The following is a 22,018-nucleotide window of genomic DNA, read 5'->3' as shown; positions in this document are numbered from 1 at the left end:
TCACCACGGCCAGCGCTGCCCCCATGTCTCTGCTGCGAGATCCGGAAGGGGGTCGAGGCAAAGGGGTTCTCCGGTTCCTCCTCCTGTCCCTGGATCGGGTCCCAGCTGCGAGTGTTTGGAGGGCCCTGTGGGCGTGCACCTGTGCGTGGGCGTGCATGTGCATGTGTGTGTGTGTGTGTGTGTTTGCGTGTGGTGTAGGGGTGCCCACAGCCCAGCTCTCTCATGCACAGTCTGATCTAGCTCGGCAACTCTGCCTCCAGAGTCCGTGTGGCAACCTCTTACTTCTGGAGCCCTCTTGAGTGGGCTGCTGACCGGCTGCTCTGAGCTTGCCCATCCTCCTTCCTGGGAGCTCTCTCACCACCTGGCCACCAGCCACACCACATGGGGGAAGTCCAGGCCGCACCTCCACCACCCTATCTCTTTTCAGTTCCTTTCTCTCCTGCTAGTGTGGCAAGTCCACTGTCTAGGGGCGTGGCCTACTTCCTCTTCCTGCAGGCACCCCTATCCCTAGGAGGTATTTTTTGGGGGCGGGCCTGCTTGGCTGAGGTGACAAGGGGAGAGATTGCCAAGCAGTCCCCCGCAGGCTAACAGCTCCGTCCCCACCTGGGTGAGTGAACAGAGAGCAAGGGGAGGACTGACGGCTGTGGGCCCCACCAGACTTTGCTGCTTTTTATTAGCCCTGAGAACATATCTTGTCCCATCCATTACTATTGAGGACTTACTATGTGCCCAGCGAGGTGCTGGTCACAGCAATGAACGGAAGACGGCAATCCTCACGGCCAATCGCTCTTCGTGGGGGCAAGGGATCAAGAATGAACAGGTATTACGTCAGGGCTAGCCATTGGGAAGCCAAATCTGGTAACGTAAGGGGATGGGGAGCGACCAAGGGGAGAGGCCAGGGCGTTGGTAGCTGTATTTAACACTCGGCTTCCCCCCGCCTGGAACCTACTAGACAGTTCTGGGCACCAGGGGAAGCCAAGCCACACCGTGCCAGCCTAGTGAAGCGGTGGGCGGGGGTTGGGTATCCACGTCGGTGCCCCTTCTTGGTTTTATGTCCCAGCTCACTTCACCAACCCTTCCTGGGCTGCATCCAACCCACTCTGTAGACCCGGGAGCCACCGTGGCCTGGGCCAGAGCAGGCTGTCCGTTACGTTTGTTCAGCACCGAGGAGGTTCAGCACATCACAGCAGCTCCGTGGCTCCAAGCTCAGGGTGGAGCCCAGCCCCTACCTGCTTCCCCGTCGTGGGGCCTCAGGGATAGTTAGCACCCATGCTAAAGGCAGCAGACACCTCCCCAGCCACAGACTCCAGGCCTGAGGGTTTGGGGTTTGGAAGGAGGCCTGGGCCCCAGGGCCCACTTCTCTCCCTGTGGCTCAAGCCCCTGCTCCAGGCCCCAGGATGGGCGTGTGTCCAGGAAGCATGTGGCCTGCCCTCGGCTGTCAGGAGACCCAGCAGTGGCTCCCGGGCTCATGCAAAGCTTTGTCCAGGGTTGGTGCCCAGCACGGGTCAGGGACACTGAGCCTCCTCACCATGGCTGCTACACGTGGGCAGGCCCTGGGCTCCCTCCTGTCCATCCTTCTGCTGGGACTCACAGGTAAGTCCTGGGTGCTGCCCAGAGACACCTTCAGAGCTGGCAGGGAGGCCCTTGGGGCTTACTAGACCCAGATGCTTTGTGTCGCAGGGGTCTGGGTCCCAGAGGACCTCCCTGAGCCCTGTGCCCACCTGCCGGGGCGCTAGTTTGCATCCCTTTCTCACTGTGGACCTTGTGGGGAAACAAAGGTGATGGGGGTCAGGAGGACATGAGGGCGAGAGACTGGGGAAGGCAGGGAGTGAGAAGGAGCCCCCCTCCCCTCCGGTCTCCCTGATGTCAGCTCTGGTCTGAATGGCTAGCAGATCTCGGTCAGAGAGGGCGTGAGGGCCAGAGAGACCGAGGGAGAGAGGAGGACCCCTGAGTGATGGTGCCTCTGGCATGGCGGGAAGAGTTGCAGGACTCTCGGGCTGACAGACCTGCTTAACATCCTTCCTTAGCCCCCGACAGGCTGGGTGACCTTGTACATTGTCTTTGTCTCTGTCTCTGTCTCCTCTTCTGGGGTGAATTCCTCCATCTTCCACGGGTCATTTTTCTGGTTTGTTTATGTGCAGCTTCGTCCTCTAAGACTCCTGATCAATTTCTTGGGTGTTCAGAATGATTTGAGGGAGAAGGGAGTCTAGTCCTGCAGGTGTCTTGGGAGGACTCAGGACACAGATGCTAGGCTAGAAGAAGGTGGGCAAAGCTGCCTCAGGTGGAGAGAGCTCCCCATCCCTGGAGGTGGGCAAGCAGAGGGTAGATGCCCAATGAGATGTGGTTGGGAAGGATCTGATTAGGAGGCCCAACCATCCCTGCCTACAGTGGCTCTTGACTTCACAATGATGTCCAAGAGGGAAATCTTGAGTCCTCACCATGCCTCTCCCCTAAAACCAGAACCATCCACCCAGATGCCCGAGAGAAAAGCCTGGAAGATATTTCCCCATAACTCACTGTGTCCCCCACACCCCTTCAGCCTGTCACCAAGTCCTTCTGGCTCTATCTGCCACATGGGTCTCCGGTTCCCCAATTGCTCACCATCCTGGTCCAGGCAGGCCTACACCGCCTCCTTGCTGGTGTCCCGGCTCCCATCCTGCCACCCTCCTTTCCATCCCCCACACGGCAACCAGGTTTCTTCTAAATGACATCCATGAGGCCACCTGCCCTTGTGTTCACAATCTCCAGTGGCCTCCCATCGGACTCAATATAGAGTCAGGAGCATCACCCTGTACCACAGGCTCTTCCCCATGTGGACCTCTTTGTCCATGAGGCTGGAGTCCTTTGGATCTCTCAGGTCTCAAGCCCACCAAGCTCTTCCTCCTAAGATGTTTTCACCTGCTAGTCCCACTTTCTAGAATGTTCTTCCCTTGCCCCTTCTCATGGCTGGCTCCTATCCATCCCTCAGGATCTGTTCAATGTGTTACCTCCTCCAGGAAGCCTTCTCCATTCTTTTCTAGAATAAGCCTTCTGGCATTTTTTGCCTCTGCACTGCTGGTTTCCCTGAAGTTGAGGCCTAGTTTTAATGATATATTTGCTTGTTTACTTATCATCTATTTTACGCTCCCCAAGGCTGGAACCAGACACAGCACATAGTAAGCCCACAAGGCCAGACGTGCCACGGGCAGCCCTTACAGGCTGTTGAGTGTGGGATGCGTCCTGCTCTGTGTGGTCACAAGCTTTCTTTCACAGCTGGAAGGCCCTTCATCTCTCTGACGGGCCCATCTCAGAGGACAACCCCTGGAAATCTGGTGACTTTCAACTGTACCACTGGCCCCTTCAGCTCCCGGGACTTCAATGTCACCTGGATGAAGGGCAGACACAAGCATCCAGCCTCAGCTCAGCATCTGGTGATTAACGACAAAGGCGACTATTCCATCACCAGTAAGGTGTGGGTGACACTGGCCCGCCAAGATATCTTATTGGGGATCACCTGCAAAGTCACCCACAGGGTGCCGAAAGAACCCCGGCGAAAGACCATGAACCTCTCCCAAGGGCTCCAAGGTGGGTGGGCAGTAGGTGAGTGTGTGTTGGGGGAGATGTCATTTCCCCAACAGCACTGGCTTCCAGAGTCTTCTGCCCAGAGCCCCAGTTCACAACAGGGAGCCTGGTATTCCTCATTGCCATAGCTGACCACACAGTGTGGCCAGTAAAGGCATAGGTTTCAGAGGCCGACCATGTGGGCTGAGTCCTGGCTGTACCGCTCTACATGTGTGATCTTGCGAGAGTTACTTAACCTCGCTGTGCCCCAGTCCCCTCTTACAATGGGAATAAAAATAAAACCCCCTTGTAGGTTTCAAGTGAGGATTAAATGTTATAAAGCACCTAGAACAGTGCCTGGCCCCCAGTAAGTCATTTATGAAAGCTTGGCCCCAGCCTTCCATTTATCATCATTATTATCTTGCTATTATCTTATGATCTGGCCCCAACCTTCCATTTTCCAAACATCTTTGCTCTATTAATATCATTGTTATTATTTTTAAATCAAAAAAATGTCTTATTCGTTCGGCCAGCAATGAATAGCTACCGTTTGCCAGGCACTGTCCTAGGTGCTGGGGGTACAGCAATAAAATGAAATCCCTGTCCTTGTGGGCATTTAGTCATTCTTCAAGTTATATTTCATGAGATGAAGTATTTCAAACATGCAAAGACTAATGTACCAGACACCTAGGTACCCCTACCCATATTTAATGAACATTAACATTTCACTTTATTTGCCTTACATCGAAGATACAAGAAAACATTATTTCTGAAATCTTGCCATTTGCAACGATGTGGTTGGAACTGGAGGGTATTATGCAAAGCGAAATAAGTCAATCAGAGAAAGACATGTATCATATGACCTCACTGACATGAGGAATTCTTAATCTCAGGAAACAAACTGAGGGTTGCTGGAGTGGGGGTGGGCTGGGAGGGATGGGGTGGCTGGGTGATAGACATTGGGGAAGGTGAGCTCTGTGAATTGTACAAGACTGTTGAATCACAGACCTGTACCTCTGAAACAAATAATACATTATATGGTTAAAAAAAAAAAGAAGATAGCAGGAGGGGAAGAATGAAGGGGAGTAAGTTGGAGGGGGAGACGAACCATGAGAGCCGATGGACTCTGAAAAACAAACTGAGGTTCTAGAGGGGAGGGGGGTGGGGGGATGGGTTAGCCTGGTGATGGGTATTAAAGAGGGCACATACTGAATGGAGCCCTGGGTGTTATACACAAACAATGAATCATGGAACACTACATCAAAAACTAAGGATGTATGGTCCTTAGTTTTTGATGTAGTGTTCCATGATTCATTGCTAAAAAAAAAAAAAAAAAGTAACCAACGAGAGAGTGAAAAGTCTTGTGGCAGGTTCCTGGGAGAAGGAACGGGCCAGGCAGGCAGGGGTAATTTCAACAGATGCTTCTGTTTGTCTAGTTGTCCCCACCCTGAAGATCACTACCAAGACCTCTGGGACGCACATCCATGTGCATCAGAGAGTGAATCTCACCTGCCACGCGAGCCACTTCTACCCCTCCCACCTACGTCTTACGTGGATGGAGAACAGACACAAGGTCCAGACAGTGGAGTCCCCACAGGTCACAAGAAACCCAGATGGGACCTATTCTCTGGAGCACACGTGGCTGGCAGAGGCCGCGCTGGAGGGGAGAGAGTTTGCCTGCTGGGTGGTCCAGGATGAGCAGCCCCCAGTCCAGGCCAACATCACCCTGTGGGCCCAGGAGCCCAGGTTGGGGAAAGGTGGGTGCGGTCTCTTGCTGGCCCCTCTGGGCAGCATGGCTGGGAGGGTCAGGCATGAACACCCAACCATAGGCCTGGGGTGCAGGCAGTAGTGAGGTCAGGGACTCAGGGCAGCATTGGACGAGGGTGAAGGAAGGGAGGATGTCCTGGGCTGGCGATAAAACTCTGAGCCATCCACCCCTAAGTTCCCTCCCTCCCTCCTTCCTTCCCACACCCTCACCAAGAAGAAGGAGCAGAACTTCCCTTCCCCAATTCCATGTGCTCCTCAGGTAGGAAGTTCTCAGCCTTAACACTTGACTGCAGGAAATGGCAGACATTATGGACTGCTGGGTACCCAAGTCTCTTCCAGGAAGGCTTTTAATCAAGACTGGTTCAGCTGGAAGTTTCTGGGAGTCATTATTTTATTTTAAAATATTTTTATTTATTTAAGAGTGAGAGAGAGAGAGAGCAAGAGCGAGAGCACACACAAGCCAGGGAAGAGGCCGAGGGAGAGGGAGAAGCTGGCTCCCCACTGAAAGGGAGCCCACTGCAGGATTTGATCCCAGGACCCTGGGATCATGACCTGCCCTGAAGGCAGACGCTTAACCGACTGAGCCACCCAGGCGCCCCTCTGGGAGTCAATTTTAAAGAGAGGCAGAATTCTTGGCTCCCTTAGCTGGGAAGCGGAGTGGGTGCTGGAGCAAGATTCTCCTCTCTACTGTTCAGTGTTCTCTGTCCTCTCTCTGTCCTTTCTTTGTCCTCTAACCCCCTCCTTCTCTTCCACTTTCTACCCGCCCTCCTCCCCATCTCTTGTCCTTTCTGGCCGCAGATGACTTTGTCCACTGGGGGGAGCTGCCTGCTAGCAGTTCCGACCCAGGCGCGCTCGCGGCTTTTCTTGGTCCAGCCTGGACCAGCTTGGGAGAATGAATGACTGGCTTTGGGGGGCGGGGGGAATGTTGGGTGGGAAGAGAAGAGAGTGTTGTGACTGGCCAGGTCTGGGTGAGCCCAGCGCGGACTGACAGCTCTCCGGAGCCACACGAAGTGGGGAAGGACAGCTCCGTCCAGGATGTGTGAGCGGCTGCCTCTGTGTGCATGTGTCATGGCCCACGCTGCTCCCCGCAAAGGGTGGATGGGGGCGAGGCTGGCGAAACAGCACGTCTCCCCCGCGGGGCTTCGACCTGCATCCTATCTCTCCCCGACAGGTCGGGCCTTGATCTGCCTGCTCTAAGATTTCTTGGGGAATGATCCCACTCACCGTTGAGTTTCTCGGGGTCATTTTTGTTTGTTGTCCAGTAGAAATAAGAGAACCGTTCACCCAGTGGGATACACGGATCTGGGTGGCCAAACTGGTCTTTTCTTTTCGGAAGCAAGTGTTGGTATTTCTTTCTGACTCACTCTGAGGCTTTTCCTCGCTGTCTCATCTTCCTTCCTTTTCTGGCGTTCCGCCCCCTTCTGTTTTGTGTGAGCGGACCTTCACAGCTACACCTCCCCAGTCCGGCCCACAGACCCCTTGCTTCTTCAGCATCCCCACCTCGCGCCTCCGTTGGCGTTTGGCTGACATCTGCAGGGCACTTCCCGTGTCCCAGGCGTGCTGGCATGGCTCGGCTGACATATGACAGGACAGGCAGCAGAGGGGGCAGAGGTCTCAGAAGTCTGAGCTGGGGTCAGAAGGCAGGATGGTCTCTCCACAAACTCAGTGTGCTCTTTTGTATATTTCTCCCCCTTCTTGCCTGAGAATACAGACCTCGGTGTGATCTCACATCTCCTCTCGAATCTCAGTCTTACACCTTCTATTTCTGGTATTTCCTTCTCCCTGAATGGCTCCCACCGTGCACATGGTTCGGTCCCCACAGGGACACTTAGCGCCCCCCCGCCCTGGGCCTCCTGCTGCCGGGCTCTGTCTGCTTGCACCTCTCCTCCGCAATGAGACCCTCGCTCGCTCCTCTGTAGCAGACTCCGGACCTTGTGTTTGGAGGTGGCCAGACTCTGGAGCTAAGCAGACGGGTGTCCCAGCACAGGGCTGCCACCAGCTGTCTATGCCCTCAGGCAAAGCACTGCCTGTCCTGGGGTTAGTTCCTCATCTCTGTCCTGACAGCTGTGGCACCTGCCTCATGGCACCTGGCGAGGATTCCTTTCCTTGACCCCTGCTTGGCAACCGAACAATGGGGCACAAAAGGCGCTGCACCATGACTGTTTGCTGTCCCTGGGGTGCCCAGCCCAAAGTCGGGCTGCAAGAAGCAAAATATTAAAATGATCATTAGGGGACCAATTGTAGAAAAGTAAAGGCAGCCGTGATGTAACAGAAAGCGCCTTTGACCTGAAGTCACAACCCTAGGTTTGGAACGTGGGTTCTGTTTGCTGTGAGTCTCATGGGCAAGTCACTAACCCTCTCTGAGCCTTTTCATTCTCTAACATCAGAAGTAAGATTAACAATTTCTCAGATGGTTATTGTGAGTATAGGATGATGATAAATCATTTATGGAGTGATCATTATGTGATCACTCTATTCTACTCTAGTTCCTTTACTTAATTCATTAACTGAAAATTAAGAATCATCCCCGGTTTGCAGATGGGGAAGCTGGGTCTTCAAGAGCCAGGTTGCTCAGCTCAACCAGTGGAGGGTCTGGGAATGCAAACTTGAGTTGAGTGTGACACCCAAACCTGTGCTCCTAACCTCTTCCTCTGTGCCACCTGCTTTTATATAACCTGGGCTTTGAGCGCGGGGGTTGGGGGTGGGGGGGCGCTATTCCCTTCCTGGGGATGGAGGACAGACAGACCTCAGCCGAGATGGCGGACACAGACCCAGGGGCCAGACCGCCTGGCTAAGAACCCCGGCTCTGCCCCTGACTGACTACCTAGCCTGGTCTGGGCCTCAGTGTCTTCATCTGTGAAATGGAGATAGTAAGAGTCCCCACCTCCTTGGGTTGCAGTGAGAACCTGGTAAGTTAGCAGAGCTGGACAACAGAGTCCTGCAATGTGGGGGTTTGCAGGGAGGTGGGGGTGGGAGTCAGCCCCATACGGCTGCTGTCATTGCGCGGCCACTGATGTCGGGTTCAGAATCCAGCTCCTGTCCAAAATTAACCTTTACACCCCACGGAGGAGGAAGCCATGGGGCTTCTCAGGAAGCCGCTCGCATTTGGGCACCTCCGTGCCTCTCACAGGGAGGGGTCTCTCCCTGCAGGCCGGAGCACCCACTCTTCCTCCTTGCAAGGCCCCCTCCAGCGATCGGAGCCAGGCACAAGCATCCAGCTGACCTACATGTCCTCCGGATTCCCCTCATGTCAGGTGACCGTGACCTGGCTGAAGAAGAACCTCGAGCTCCTCAAGTGGCAGACGCAGGTCCACGCCAATGGAGACACATATAATGTGACCAGCAGAGTGCTCGTCCCGCTGCGGGCTGATGATGCGCTCTCCTTTGTCCAGTGCCACGTGGATCACAAGTCCATACCGGTGTTCCAGAAAACCATCACCCTGAACCGGTACCTCCGCGGTAAGGCCGTTCTCCCTGCTCAGGGGGCTCAGTGCAGAGTTGGGCTGTGTGTGTCTCTGCCTCAGTTGCCTCTTCTGAGAGGCAGAATGGTACAGCCCTCACTTGGTTGTGGCAAGGATTCAGCGAACTAAGACCTGTAAAGTAGGTAACACAGGCCTTGCTTGTGCTAACCACTCGGAGTGGCAGTTGCTCTGGTGGCTACTCATTCTTATTGGTCCCATTCACATCACCTCTCCGGACTCCATTTCCTCATCTGTAAAATGGAGACCAGTACCTTCCAGGAATTTCATGTTTTTATTATTATTGTTTTATATGAAGAGCACGTCCAAGTCTTTTTTTTTTTTTTTAACATCTGATTTTTTCGTTGTTGATTTTGTTGTTGATTTTCCTGGCCTGGACCAATGCTTGGCAGGTCTGTACATTCAGTGAGGTCATACGTATCATGCCTAGAAGGAATTGTAGCAATCATCCTGTTGTGTATGACAACTCTAAAGCCCAGAGAAGGCAGGTGAGTGGTCCAAGGTTGCACCGCAGGAATATTAATTCCTTAAATGTGTATAGGACTTTAAAGTTCACAAAATATTTTCCTCAATATTTTTGCTATTATCATGGCAGTAAAGATGTCATGTTACATGAATAAAAATATTGATATTAACACCTCAAATGGGCATAGCACACAGTCAGTAAAGCATACGCATGGGGGTTGACTTATTAAGTGTGTGTCCCTGCCCTATACTGTTCGTCCCATCGGTGATTTACACAAGGAAACTGAGGTTCAAAGAGATAAAGTCTGCCCCAGGTTGTAAAGCCGGTGAGTGAGGGACCTTTCGTATGAATTCAGGCTTCTAGCTGTTTTTTACCCTCTGTGGGATCACCTGCTTCAGTATCTTTGAGTGTAAAGCAGGAAAATGACCATTCAGGGGTCCTCCTTATCTGAGCATTTATTATATAATTTCCCAGAGTCGGGACAAGTATATAGAAAAGCAAAAATCATAGAAAATACAAATATTCACAAATGAATTAATTACTTATAAAATTAGCCCCTACTCAACCCCCCCCCCCCGCCCCTGCTCAACACTGGCTGCACCTCTGCTAGGTTTCCCATCACTGTGGGCGTCTTTATCTGGGTTTCCCTGGAAGCAGAGCCTCAAACCAGGACTGGGTGCAGGCGTTTGGGGAATGATCCACAGAGGCACAGAAGTTGGGTTAAGGGATGGGGAACGTCAGACAAGGAAAACAGAACACCCAAGAAAGGGTGAGTTATTGAATGGATGCCCTGGTAGACAACTGAGGCTCAGCGCCACTGGGACCCTCTCAGGAACTAGGTAGACTGTTCCTCAGGATGGTCTCTGGGTGGGGTCGGGAAGTTGGGATGTGCCTGCGTGGTCTGGGTGGCATTTCGTGGTTGGAGAAACCCCAAGGTGGAGAATCCAGGAGGTGTGGGAGTTACAGGAGGGAAAAGGCACCTCCCAGCACGGCTGCTCTGAGATCAGGCAGCGGGGGAGGTGGTGTGGAGCCCAGAAACCCTCTGCTCTAGATCAGCATTGCCTTGATTGAAGTGTGGCAAGCAAGAGGCCACACTGTGCAGAAAGAATCTGCATCCATTGCAAAGTGAAATCAGAGATCTTGCCAAAGTTGTATTTCAAGAAGTTGATGCCAGTGATGTGGGGGAACTGCTGGGATGACAGGTGACACCTCTGAGTGCTTCAAGATGGACAAAGAAGAAAAAGATCCACGATGCTCCTGATTCCATGGGCACTTCAAAAGAGGACACTTGGATTGAAAGAGGCCCCTGTGAAAATTGAGAGAACATTCAAATGCTTTCAGATAATTTTTCCATTAACTTTTTTCTCCTTTTTTTATATTCAACTCTTTCTTTTTTTAAATTTTATTTTCTTATGTTATGTTAATCACCATACATTACATCATTAGTTTTTGATGTAGTGTTCCATGATTCATTGTTTGCGTATAACACCCAGTGCTCCATGCAGTACGTGCCCTCCTTAATACCCATCACCAGGCTAACCCATCCCTCCCCCCCCCCTCCCCTCTAGAACCCTCAGTTTGTTTCTCAGAGTCCATCGTCTCTCATGGTTCATCTCCCCCTCTGGCCCCCCCTTCATTTTTCCCTTTCTACTATCTTCTTTTTTTTTTTTAATGATGGTGCCACAAATGTGAAATCTGTAGATACCATACGGATTTGTTGGTACTGTCGCGTAAGGTTTTAGGAAAAATTATATCTACCTTCTTACAGTCCCAACACTTGTTCCTTCTAAGAGTTGGTGCATCATTGTGGTTATATTTTATATTTAATTAAAATATAAATTAAATAAAATCTGTTTTATCACTGAAATGCTTTTCAAGATGAAATTTCAACCAATTCTTCCTTGACAGTGTCTGTGAAATTGGGGACTGTTTTGTATGGGTTCCTTCTAAGTGGCTTCTTGTTGTTTTCTGATACCAAGTAGCCTTCTGTGTTTAGCTCATTTGGTTTTGTGAGGATTCAAGGAGACATCGTATGCGCCGCCATGCCATGCGTGGAAGCAGTGATCATCTGCTGTGCCCGGGTCTCTGTCCTCCAACACTGCCTGGATACCACACAGCCAGAAGGACTCACTGGTAGCTAGAAGGGGAATCTGAGCCTCTCCTTCCTTTGAGTGGTCTTTGGCATCTTCTATGGCCCATAACCTTTGCCTGGGGGTACCTTACCTGGCCTATCCTTCCTGGACATCACCCCAGTTACGAGGCCTGAGTCCTTCCTTCTCAGGGTCCACCTCTTTGCTTGGGAGTAATCCCTGCCTATATGCTGAAGGGGAAATGCTGAGTACAGATAGAGACCTTCTGGGGGATTGGCCTGCCTTGGCTATTCACCCATTAAGCAGCACCAACAGAATTTTATTGGGCTGGGTGGGTTGATTAGATGCCCTTTGTTCCTTCTATGGTACTACATAAAGATTTACTCTCTCTACCCAAGACCAAGGGGTGAAATCTGTCTTAACTAGACCCGTGAGACATGATCTGACCTTGGACAATTGCCTAATTTAAGAATTTTGGAGACAGAGGGAAAGTGACTCATACAAACTTCTACATTTGACTGTGCTGTTAGCGCAGGGACCACAATCTGGATCTCTCTACAGTTAGACTGTACATTGCTGTGTGTTCGTACGAATTCTACTGAAATACATAACATTTTAAAGTACCTAACATCTTCCAGAATTTCCTCATTATGAATACATTCTACTGCACAGCTGAAAATCAGTTGAAAAGAATTATAGAAGTTGTTAGATCATAATTTCAAAAACCAGGATCACAAATGCATATAGCCTTAAAGTTGGGGTGTCAGACCAGCATGATGGTAAAACATGCTGCGCCTGGCATAATCCCAGCTTTGCCCCTTGTGACCCTGGGCAAGTTACTGAACTTATCCAAACCCTAGTTCTTTCCTATGTAAAATCTCAGTATCTTGGACTCATAACCATGTAGAGTCTGTGAATGTTCAAATCTTAGAATTATCAAGTCATAGAATGAGGCAACTGACTTGTACGTTCTTAAATAGAATTTAATGTTTATCTTTGAATCTTTTGCAGTGAAAGTGGACAAAAACAGAGAGGGAGAGAGAGATTTGGATGGCTTTCCTCAATCCCATCATTCTTTCATCCATGCATTCTTCCATCCACCCACACATCAAGCATGCATTCACTCAATGCACTCTCTCATTCAGCCATGTATTTACTCATGCATGCACCTGTTAACTGATACCTGAATCCTCCTCTGGGGCAGGCCCTGGGCAGGTAACCCATCTTCAAGGAGCTCCAGGGCTCCCACAGTGGATTTCCTATACTAATTGTCTGCTTTCTCTGGGCTGTGTCAGTTTCCCCTACAGTGACAGTGTCCCAGTCTTCATCGTCCTCGGACTTGGTGGCTATTACCTGCCATGTGCAGAGATTCTATCCACAGAGTGTGCATCTCACCTGGATAGAGAGCTGTCATATCTTCAAGGAAGCCAAGCAATTCACATCCAAACAGAATAGTGATGGGACCTACACCTTGGAAAGCTTGCATTTGGTGAATGTGTCAGGGCAGGGATCTGAGCGGGTGCTCACCTGTAAAGTGCAGCATGAGGCACAACCTCCCATTCAGGCCAACCTCATACTGTCCACGGCAGCCCATGGCATATACAAGCCCATTGGAAGCTCAGGTAAGCTCACCTCTACTGCTTTGAGCTACTGGGTCACCCTTGTCTCCTGAGTGGAGTGAGGTATTTAAACTCACGGAGCCCCATTTGCTGTCTCCTTCTGCCCATTGGTACTTAGGTCCACAGATGCCTGTCCTATGTTTGTGGCTTTCCTTCTGGGCTTCAAGGTGCTGCTGGTGATGAGTTTCATAATGACCTACATCTGCAGGTGGCAGAACCTGTAACAGGTGAGTTGGAGGCAGGCCTTAGTACAGAGAGAGAGAGGTCATGTCACCGTCATGGGCTGGCCGGAGGAGTCCAAGGTGGGTGTACTATTTCACACAGCCTCAAGGAAATGTTGAGAACACTGTTGTTTTCTCTAAATGTCTGTTGGAAATCTCAAGGCTTCCAGCTCTCGTGCATCCTGAAGGTTTTTCAGTGAAGTCCTTTGGAATCCTGGGTGAGGGTCCAAGGTGTGGAGGTGGGATGAAGGTCAAAGCTTTGAGCTCCAAACTCCAAAGAGTGCCCCCCATACGGTTATATATGTCAGTTTTCATAGGACTTGTTTTTGGAATGAATAAGGAAAGTTTTACTAAGATCTACTAAAGGAGCCCTTCGAGGGACTGGGAGGCTCTAACTAGTGGCAAAGGTGAACGTGGGTATGGGAGAGGTCAGAACTGAGACAGAGGGCCTGGGGTGTAGTGAGTAAGGGTCTTATTTCTGATCTGCACCATGATTCCAGGCATCCAGAGTGCGTGCCACATAGTAAATGCCCAATAATTATTTGGGGAATATAAGGATGAATGAATGAATGAATGGATGGATTTTTCCCTGACTGCTCCTTGCATGCTCTGAAATACATTGCCTCCCATCCTGTCCAAGAGGCTCACATGGGGGGAGAAGCTGCCGCCCCCCACTCCTACTCTGAACATGCTCCCTTTTTCACACCCCCTGATGTTCCTTCTCCCTGAGTTTCAGAGCTGAGTGGAGGATGGACTTTGGTCTGAGGGACCCAGGGATGTCTGGACCCTGATGCATTGAGCTTCAAACTGGCCCTGCGTCTGTCCAAAAGAGAATCAAGTGGGTCAAAGAAACAAGGTTTCCATTCTGCTCTTGATCAGGAACAACCCTTAATTTTCAGAGCACATTTTACTTTTATTTTTTAAGTGTTAATTTCAGTTAGTGAACACACTGTATCATATTAGTTTCAGGTGCACAATACAGTGATTCAACAATTCCAGACATTCCTCAGTGCTCATCCTCATAGGTGTACTCTTAATCCCCATCACTTTTTTCACCCATCCCTCCACCCACCTCCACTCCGGTAACCAAGAGTTTGTTCTCTATAGTTAAGAGTCTGTAGTTAAGTTATTCCACGTATAAGTGAAATACGACAGTATTTGTCTTTCTCTGACTGACTTATTTCACTTAGCATTATACCCTCTATTTCTATTCATGTTGTTGCGAATGGCAAGATTTCATTCTTTTCTATGGCTGAGTAATATTCCATTATATATATATATATATATATATATATATATATATATATATCACATATATAAAGAAGAAGTGATATATATATATATATATCCATTTATATTTCCTTTATCCATATATCCATATATATCCTTTATCCATTTACCTACCATGGACACTTGTCCTGCTTCCATAATTTGGATGAGCATATTTTAGTTTTATACAGAGCTTTTGCAAGTATGATTTTATTTTAACACCTACATATTTTGAAATCACTATGTGCAATAAGCATTATTTGGTTCTGAAATTTATGAGAAAAGTATAAAAAAATCCTTGGTCTTATCATCCTAATTTTGCAAAATATTAACATTTTGCCATTATGGTCTTCTGTTTCTTTTAAAAACACCGTCCTGAATTTAGTGTTTATTATTCTCAAATTTGATTTTATAATTTTACAACACACTTTACGTCCTTAAGCAATATACAATATTACTTTGCATGTTTTAAATCTTATATAAATGTTGTTATATGTATGCAGCATTCTAGAACTTTTATTTTATGCTCAACACATTTTATGAGGTTTCCTCATGTTGCTGTATGTAACCCCATTTTATCAATTTTCCATGACTCTGTAGCTCCCTAAGAATATGCTACAACTTAGGGATTCTTCACAGGATGGTAGGAAAGCTCTATCTGTTGTTTGGGTAATGCAACTTCGCAATGAGCATTTTTCTCTCTGTTTCCATGGGCACACATGGGAGCGTCCCTCTAGCTCCTCTGCTTTGGTCCACAGAGCAAGAGTTTTAGCACCCTTTGGGAGCTTTTGTAATACAAAAAAAAAAAACTTTTAATTTTTGATGAAGTTTTGTTCTTTCCATTTATACCTTTGATCTAGCTTTATTCTTCTGAGCTCTGTGTGTGTGTGTGTTTGTGCATGTGTTATAAATGATAGGGATCTTACATTTTTTCTCCCATTGGGATAAATTATCCAGCACTCACTGATTGGCACTGCTGCCTTTGCCATATAGCAAACCGCCCCATAAATGTGTGATTCTTTTTATGAGGTCTTATTGCCATTGAGCTACTTCTCTGTCTCTGTCAAAACTTCCCTGCCCCATAAGTCATGGGGAGGAGAGTACAGCAACAATATTGGAATAACGTTGTATGGTAACAGGGTGATTACACTTACCATGGAGAGCATTGCATAATGCATAGAATTTTCAAATTACTATGTTGTGCATTTAAAACGAATACAGCACTGAATGACAACTTTAATACTAAAAATTTTTTAAAATAGTTTAAAAATAAAATTTGCCTTTGCACGGAGAAAGAAATAGACCCATACATAATAACGTATTTGGCCAAGTGATTTTTGACAAAGGTGCCAAAGCAATTCAATGTGGAAAGGACCGTCTTTTCAACAAATGGTCATGAAACAATTAGATACTCATATGTTTAAAAAAGAAGAAGAATCTTGACTATATCCTTATACACAAAATTTAATATTGTCTTAAAATAGTTTTACCTAATATCAATATTACTGAACAGCATACACAAAAATACTAAGAACAAATTAATACGATCAGATGGATCACAGACCTAAATTTAAAATCTAAAACGATAAAGCTTCTAGAAGAAACCGTGGGGGGGGGAGAAACACAACAAAACTAAATCTTTTTGGTCTTGTGTCAGCAGAGACTTTATAGATAAGACAGGGGAAGCACAATCTATACAGAAAAGCATTGATTCATTTGACTTCATGAAACTTTAAAACTTTTAATCTTCAAAAGATACTGTTAATAAAAAGAAAAGGAAGGTTACCAAAGGGAGAAAATATTTGCCAAGTGAAATATAATGAAGGACTTGCATCTGGGATGGCCGCCCGTTTGTGCTAATCAGGTTTATAATCTGTGGTTCTTTCAGGCTGAAATGTCAGAGAGAAGTGATTGCAGCCCTGACCTGATGGCCCACAAGCATAAAACATTTACCGTCTGGCCGTCTAAGAAAAAGCTTGCCAACACCAGAGAGACAATATTTAAATAACTCTAACAACAAAATACTAAGAAGATGGACAATCACATTTTTTATGTGCATAAAAAATTTGATCAGATGCTCCACCGAAGAACATATATGAGCATCAATGAGACTTTTGCTGATGCAAAATGTATTTGTTTTTAAAAACTGCTCTGTGCTAATTAGACAGCTTTATAATAAGTTTTGATCCCTCTTTTGTTTTTTTGTTTTGTCTTTCATTTTAAAAAATTTTTTATTGTTATGTTAATCACCATATATTACATCATTAGTTTTTGATGTAGTGTTCCATGATTCATTGTTTGTGCATAACACCCAGTGCTCCACGCAGAATGTGCCCTCTTTAATACCCATCACCAGGCTAACCCATTCCCCTTCCTCCCCTCTAGAACCCTCAGTTTGTTTTTCAGAGTCCATCATCTCTCATGGTTCATCTCCCCGTCCGACTTACTCCCCTTCATTCTTCCCCTCCTGCTGTCTTCTTTTTCTTTTTTCTTAACATATGTTGCATTATTTGTTTCAGAAGTACAGATCTGTGATTCAACAGTCTTGCACAATTTACAGCACTCACCATAGCACCTACCCTCCCCAATGTCTATCACCCAGCCACCCCATCCATCCCACCCCCCACCACTCCAGCAACCCTCAGTTTGTTTCCTGAGATTAAGAATTCCTCATATCAGTGAGGTCATATGATACATGTCTTTCTCTGATTGACTTATTTCACTCAGCATAACACCCTCCAGTTCCATCCACGTCGTTGTAAATGGCAAGATCTCATTCCTTTTGATGGCTGCACAATATTCCATTGTGTATATATACCACATCTTCTTTATCCATTCATCTGTCGATGGACATCTTGGCTCTTTCCACAGTTTGGCTATTGTGGACATTGCTGCTATAAACATTGGGGTGCACGTACCCCTTCGGTTGATCCCTCTTTTGGGCAAAACTTCCCACCTCATCTAGTTGCTCAGAACTGCTATGGCTCTTCTTGGCCCAGATACATTTTAGAATCACTTTGTCAACTTTCATTAAAAACCCTTTTACAATTATGATTTGATTGCATTGACTTTGTATACTCATGTGGGCAAATCGACATCTTTCCGATACTAAGTTTTGCCGCTCACAGACATGAGGTGTTTTAGGGTTTCTTTGATGACTTTCAGTTCACCAGTTCACAGGGCTTTTTGGTCCCATAATGATCTTATGCATCCCTACTTAGAGCTCTCTTTAATACTTTCTAGTTTATGGAATCTTTAAATACTATTATTACTCTTTGCAGTGGGTTTGGGACTACTGTACATGAATGTAATTGAGTTTTGAACATTGATCTTATATCCAGCAAGCTTATCACACTCAGACTAGTGCTCATAGTATAGACATTCTCTCCTGTGTAACTCTTAACAACATCAATCGACCTAGATTAGTTTTTACCTTTATTAAAGTTACATATGCACACACTTCAAGAGGCAAATAGTTCTACACCTTCTCCATAGGAAAACTGGAGCCTCCCGACCTCCCACTATTTTTCACCTCCCAGAGGCAACCATTTTCCACTCTTTCAATTGATGATTTTTAACCAATTCTTCTAGATTCTGTAGACAGATCTCATAGAGCATCCTTATATTGTCTCATCTTGAATTCTCACCTGTAGGCATTATTCACTGACTTCCCACTCTGGATGATGGGGATGCAATGCTTTGTTACTTTGGACCCCACACCACATGTGCATATTTCTACCCCATCACCTTAATATTTTAATTTTAGATAACATCATAGTCAGTATCCACATTATAATGGCAATGACATTGTGTTTTATAGCTCAATCCTTTTTTTTTTCTTTCAAGATCTTATTTAAATTAAAGTTGGTACACGTATAGTGTAGTATTAGTTTCGGGGTAGAATTTGAATTTAGTGATTCACCAGTAACATACAACATCCAGGGCTTATTACATCAAGTGTCTCAACCTTGTAGCATTCCCAGCTTTTGTTTGCGTTGATCTGCTCATGTGTATTTTGTGCAGCCACCACCATATTCAGGGTACACAACAGTTTCATGGCCGCAGAGCTTACCCTTGTGCTAGCCTCTCTTAGTGACAGCCAGCCCCACCACCCAAACCTCTGGCACATGCCAATCTGTTCTCTATAAATTCGAGAATGTTGTGGAAGTGGAATCACACAATGTGGACATTTTGAGATTGATTTTGTTCACTCCACATGATGCCTTTGGAAATTTACAAGTTGCGCACGTGTAGACAAGTTATTCCTTTTTATTGCTGAGTAATAGTTCCTGGTAGGAATGAACCACTTTGTTCAACCATTCACTTATCACTGGCCATTATGCATGTTTCTAATTCTTTTCCATTACAAAGAAAGCTGCTCTAACATTCACGCAGAGATTGAGTGAAGCCATGGTCTTCATTTTGCTCAGATAAATACCTGGGAGTGTGATCTCTGGGACATAAAACCCACTTCCTCTCCTGGAAGAATGGAGGAAAGGATGCTTTTTGTTGGAGGCAAGCACATACAACTTCTTTTTTTTAAAGATTTTATTTCTTCTTCAAGTAATCTCTATACGAAACTTGGGGCCCAAACTCACAACTGCAAGATCAAGAGTTGCTCACTCCACCAACTGAACCAACCATACACCATAAGCACATACAATTTCTGAGGTCCACACTGCACTGTGCATGTGGGCTAAGTTTACCATTCCATAAATAAAGGGTTGGAATAGGGAGTCATTTCTGGAGCACACCTCATTCGACCCCAAAATTTTTAAGCCCTGATGAACCCATTTCTTCCTTCAGCTCAGTAGCTCTTGGTGGAGGCTGGTGCAGAATGAGGCCACAAGCCAGCCACCCCCAAGTGTCCTGGGCTCAGGAGGTAGGACAGAGGCCCAATTGCAGATGTTTCTTGGCTTGCACCTCCCAAGTAGAGAATCACCGTGAAGACCTCAAGATGGGGGGAGGAGCCCAGTACAGACAGTAGAGGCCCCAGGAGATCAGAAAGCATCATTTCTGCTGAGCCTGTCCACTCTCTCTGAAATGTAAGAAGAATTTCTTCCAAATTTTTTCTTCTGATTGAGTTCCAGTTTCAAAGCGTTGTGGTCTGAAAATATGCAGGGAATAATCTCAATCTTTGGGTATCAGTTAAGACCTGCTTTGTGACCCAGTGTGTGGTCTATTCTGGAGAAAGTTCCATGTGCACTCGAGAAGAATGAGTATTCTGTTGTTTTAGGGTGGAATGTTCGGTATATATCTATGAGGTCCATCTGGTCCAGTGTGTCATTCAAAGCTCTTGTTTCTTTGTTGATTTTCTGCTTAGATGATCTGTCTATTGCTGAGAGTGGAGTGTTGAGGTCTCCTACTATTAATGTATTATTATCAATATGTCTCTTTATTTTGGTTAACAGCTGGCTTATGTAGTAGGCTGCTGCCATGTTGGGGCATAGTATTTGCAATTATTAGATCCTCTTGGATCTATCCTTGTGGGATAGACCCTTTAAGAATGATACAGTGTCCTTCTGTATCTCTAACTACAGTCTTTAGCTTAAAATCTAATGGATGAAAGACCTCAAGGTGAGACAGGAATCCATCAAAATCCTAGAGGAGAACATAGGCAGTAACCTCTTCGACATCAGCCACAGCAACTTCTTTCAAGACACGTCTCCAAAGGCAAGGGAGAGAAAAGTGAAAATGAACTTTTGGGACGTCATCAAGATAAAAAGCTTCTGCACAGCAAAGGAAACAGTCAACAAAACAAAGAGGCAACCCATGGAATGGGAGAAGATATTTGCAAATGACACTACAGATAAAGGGCTGGTATCCAAGATCTAGAAAGAACTTCTTAAACTCAACACCTAAAAAACCAATAAGTCAAAAAATGGGCAGAAGACATGAACAGACACTTCTCCCAAGAAGACAAGAAATGGCTAACAGACACATGAAAAAATGTTCATCATCATTAGCCATCAGGGAAATTCAAATCAAAACCACATTGAGATACCAACTTACACCAGTCAGAATGGCAAAAATTGACAAGGCAAGAAACAAATGTTGGAGAGGTGGAGAAAGGGGAACCCTCTTATACTGTTGGTGGGAAATCAAGTTGATACAACCTCTCTGGAAAACAGGGTGGAGGTTCCTCAAAAAGTTAAAAAAAGAGCTACCCTATGACCCAGCAATTACACTACTGGGCATTTACCCACAGATACACATGTAGAGAAAAGAAGGGCCACATGCACCCCAATGTTCATAGCAGCAATGTCCACAAAAGCCAAACTGTTGGAAAGAGCCAAGATGCCCCTCAGCAGACAGTGGATAAAGAAGATGTGGTCTCTATATACAATGGATTATTACTCAGCCATCAGAAAGGATGAATACTCAACTTTTGCATCAACATGGATGGAACTGGAGGAGATTATGCTAAGTCAGAGAAGTCAAGCAGAGAAAGTCCATTATCATATGGTTTCACTTATTTGTGGAACATAAGGAATAGCAGGGAGGACATTAGGAGAAGGAAGGGTAAAATGAAGGGGGGAAAATTGGAGGGGGAGAAGAACCATGAGAGACTATGGACTCTGGGAAAAAAGCTGAGGGTTTTAGAGGGGAGGGGGCTGGGGGATGGGTTAGCCTGGTGATGGGTATTAAGGAGGGCATGTATTGCATGGAGCACTGGGTGTTATAAACAAACAATGAATCATGGAACACTACTCAAAAACTAATGATGTACTGTTTGGTGACTAACATAACGTAATAAAAAAAATAAATTAAAAAAAAGTAAGAAAAGGCCCTTCTCACCATGTGAGGCCTTCTCTGCCTGACTTCTGTTTCACAATCCAGAAGCAGATTGCTGTTTCACAGCCATGTCACTGCATCATAGACACTTCCTCTTCTATCTCAGGAGGAGTGGTTTTTTTTTTTCCACAGGACAGAGGCCCCATCTCCCCAGTACACACATTTGCAGAGAGCTGGATCCTCAGGCCTCCACAATGTCGGCCCCTGCCTCCAGACCCTGCCTTCCTTACCTGCTGCTGGCTCTGCTGTTGGGACTCACAGGTAAGCATTGCCTTGGGGGAGGGTCCCCATTCCCTGCCTCCTCAACTTCTCCTTGCCCCTGGACATTTAGGGCCTCCAGGTAAGCACAGATGTGCTATGTAGACCGTCTACAGAAGGCCACGGACTGGGTATCATCTGAGAGCATGAAGTCAGGGATCCGAGCATTTCCTCTATGGATGCATCACCTGCAGCTGGTTACCAGAGGCATCCAAATAGTCGATGCAATTGGTAACAATGACAACTTTGTGTGTGTTCATTGATCTAATATTCACAACATCCTTGCCTGATAGCTCAGACTGTACTCCAGATTTGCAGATGGGGAAACTGAGGCAGAGAGAGGAACCAGCCCAGTGTCACCTCCCTGAGTCAGTGGAGCAGCTGGGATTCCTGTCCAGGCCACTCAAATCAACAGTTCATTCCATTCACCATCTTATGCTGCTTGGCTCCTCAGTGGGGGCTAATTGCAGAAACATCAGAAAACACAGAAAGGCAAACGGAAAAATAGCCATCA

The 22,018-nt window shown here is 46.8% G+C and overlaps 1 protein-coding gene across 3 annotated transcripts; it reads left to right on the top strand.

Moving 5' to 3' along the window:
• The first annotated feature begins 552 nt into the window (after nt 1-552).
• On the top strand, nt 553-17,018 carry LOC112827850 (signal-regulatory protein beta-1-like). 3 transcript variants are annotated; one of them, XM_073878287.1, is made up of 7 exons: nt 553-607; nt 3,253-3,564; nt 4,977-5,297; nt 8,458-8,766; nt 12,638-12,964; nt 13,080-13,188; nt 16,340-17,018. In XM_073878287.1, exons 2-6 carry the CDS (start codon nt 3,369-3,371, stop codon nt 13,139-13,141), a joined length of 1,215 nt encoding a protein of 404 aa, XP_073734388.1. In that variant the 5' UTR covers nt 553-607; nt 3,253-3,368; the 3' UTR covers nt 13,142-13,188; nt 16,340-17,018. The 3 variants fall into 3 exon arrangements, 2 of the variants coding, with proteins under 2 accessions (XP_073734388.1, XP_073734387.1); XM_073878286.1 differs by lacking the exon at nt 553-607 and adding an exon at nt 1,213-1,593; XR_012374092.1 differs by lacking the exons at nt 553-607; nt 13,080-13,188; nt 16,340-17,018 and adding an exon at nt 1,207-1,593 and having other exon boundaries at nt 8,458-9,274; nt 12,638-12,716.
• Nucleotides 17,019-22,018: the final 5,000 nt, after the last annotated feature.

This window comes from Callorhinus ursinus, unplaced genomic scaffold (genome assembly GCF_003265705.2).
Source record: "Callorhinus ursinus isolate GAN/ISIS: 27379988/994484 unplaced genomic scaffold, GSC_fseal_2.0 scaffold29, whole genome shotgun sequence".
NCBI classification, from domain to species: Eukaryota; Metazoa; Chordata; class Mammalia; order Carnivora; family Otariidae; genus Callorhinus; species Callorhinus ursinus.
This window is presented reverse-complemented; position numbering and strand designations above follow the sequence as displayed.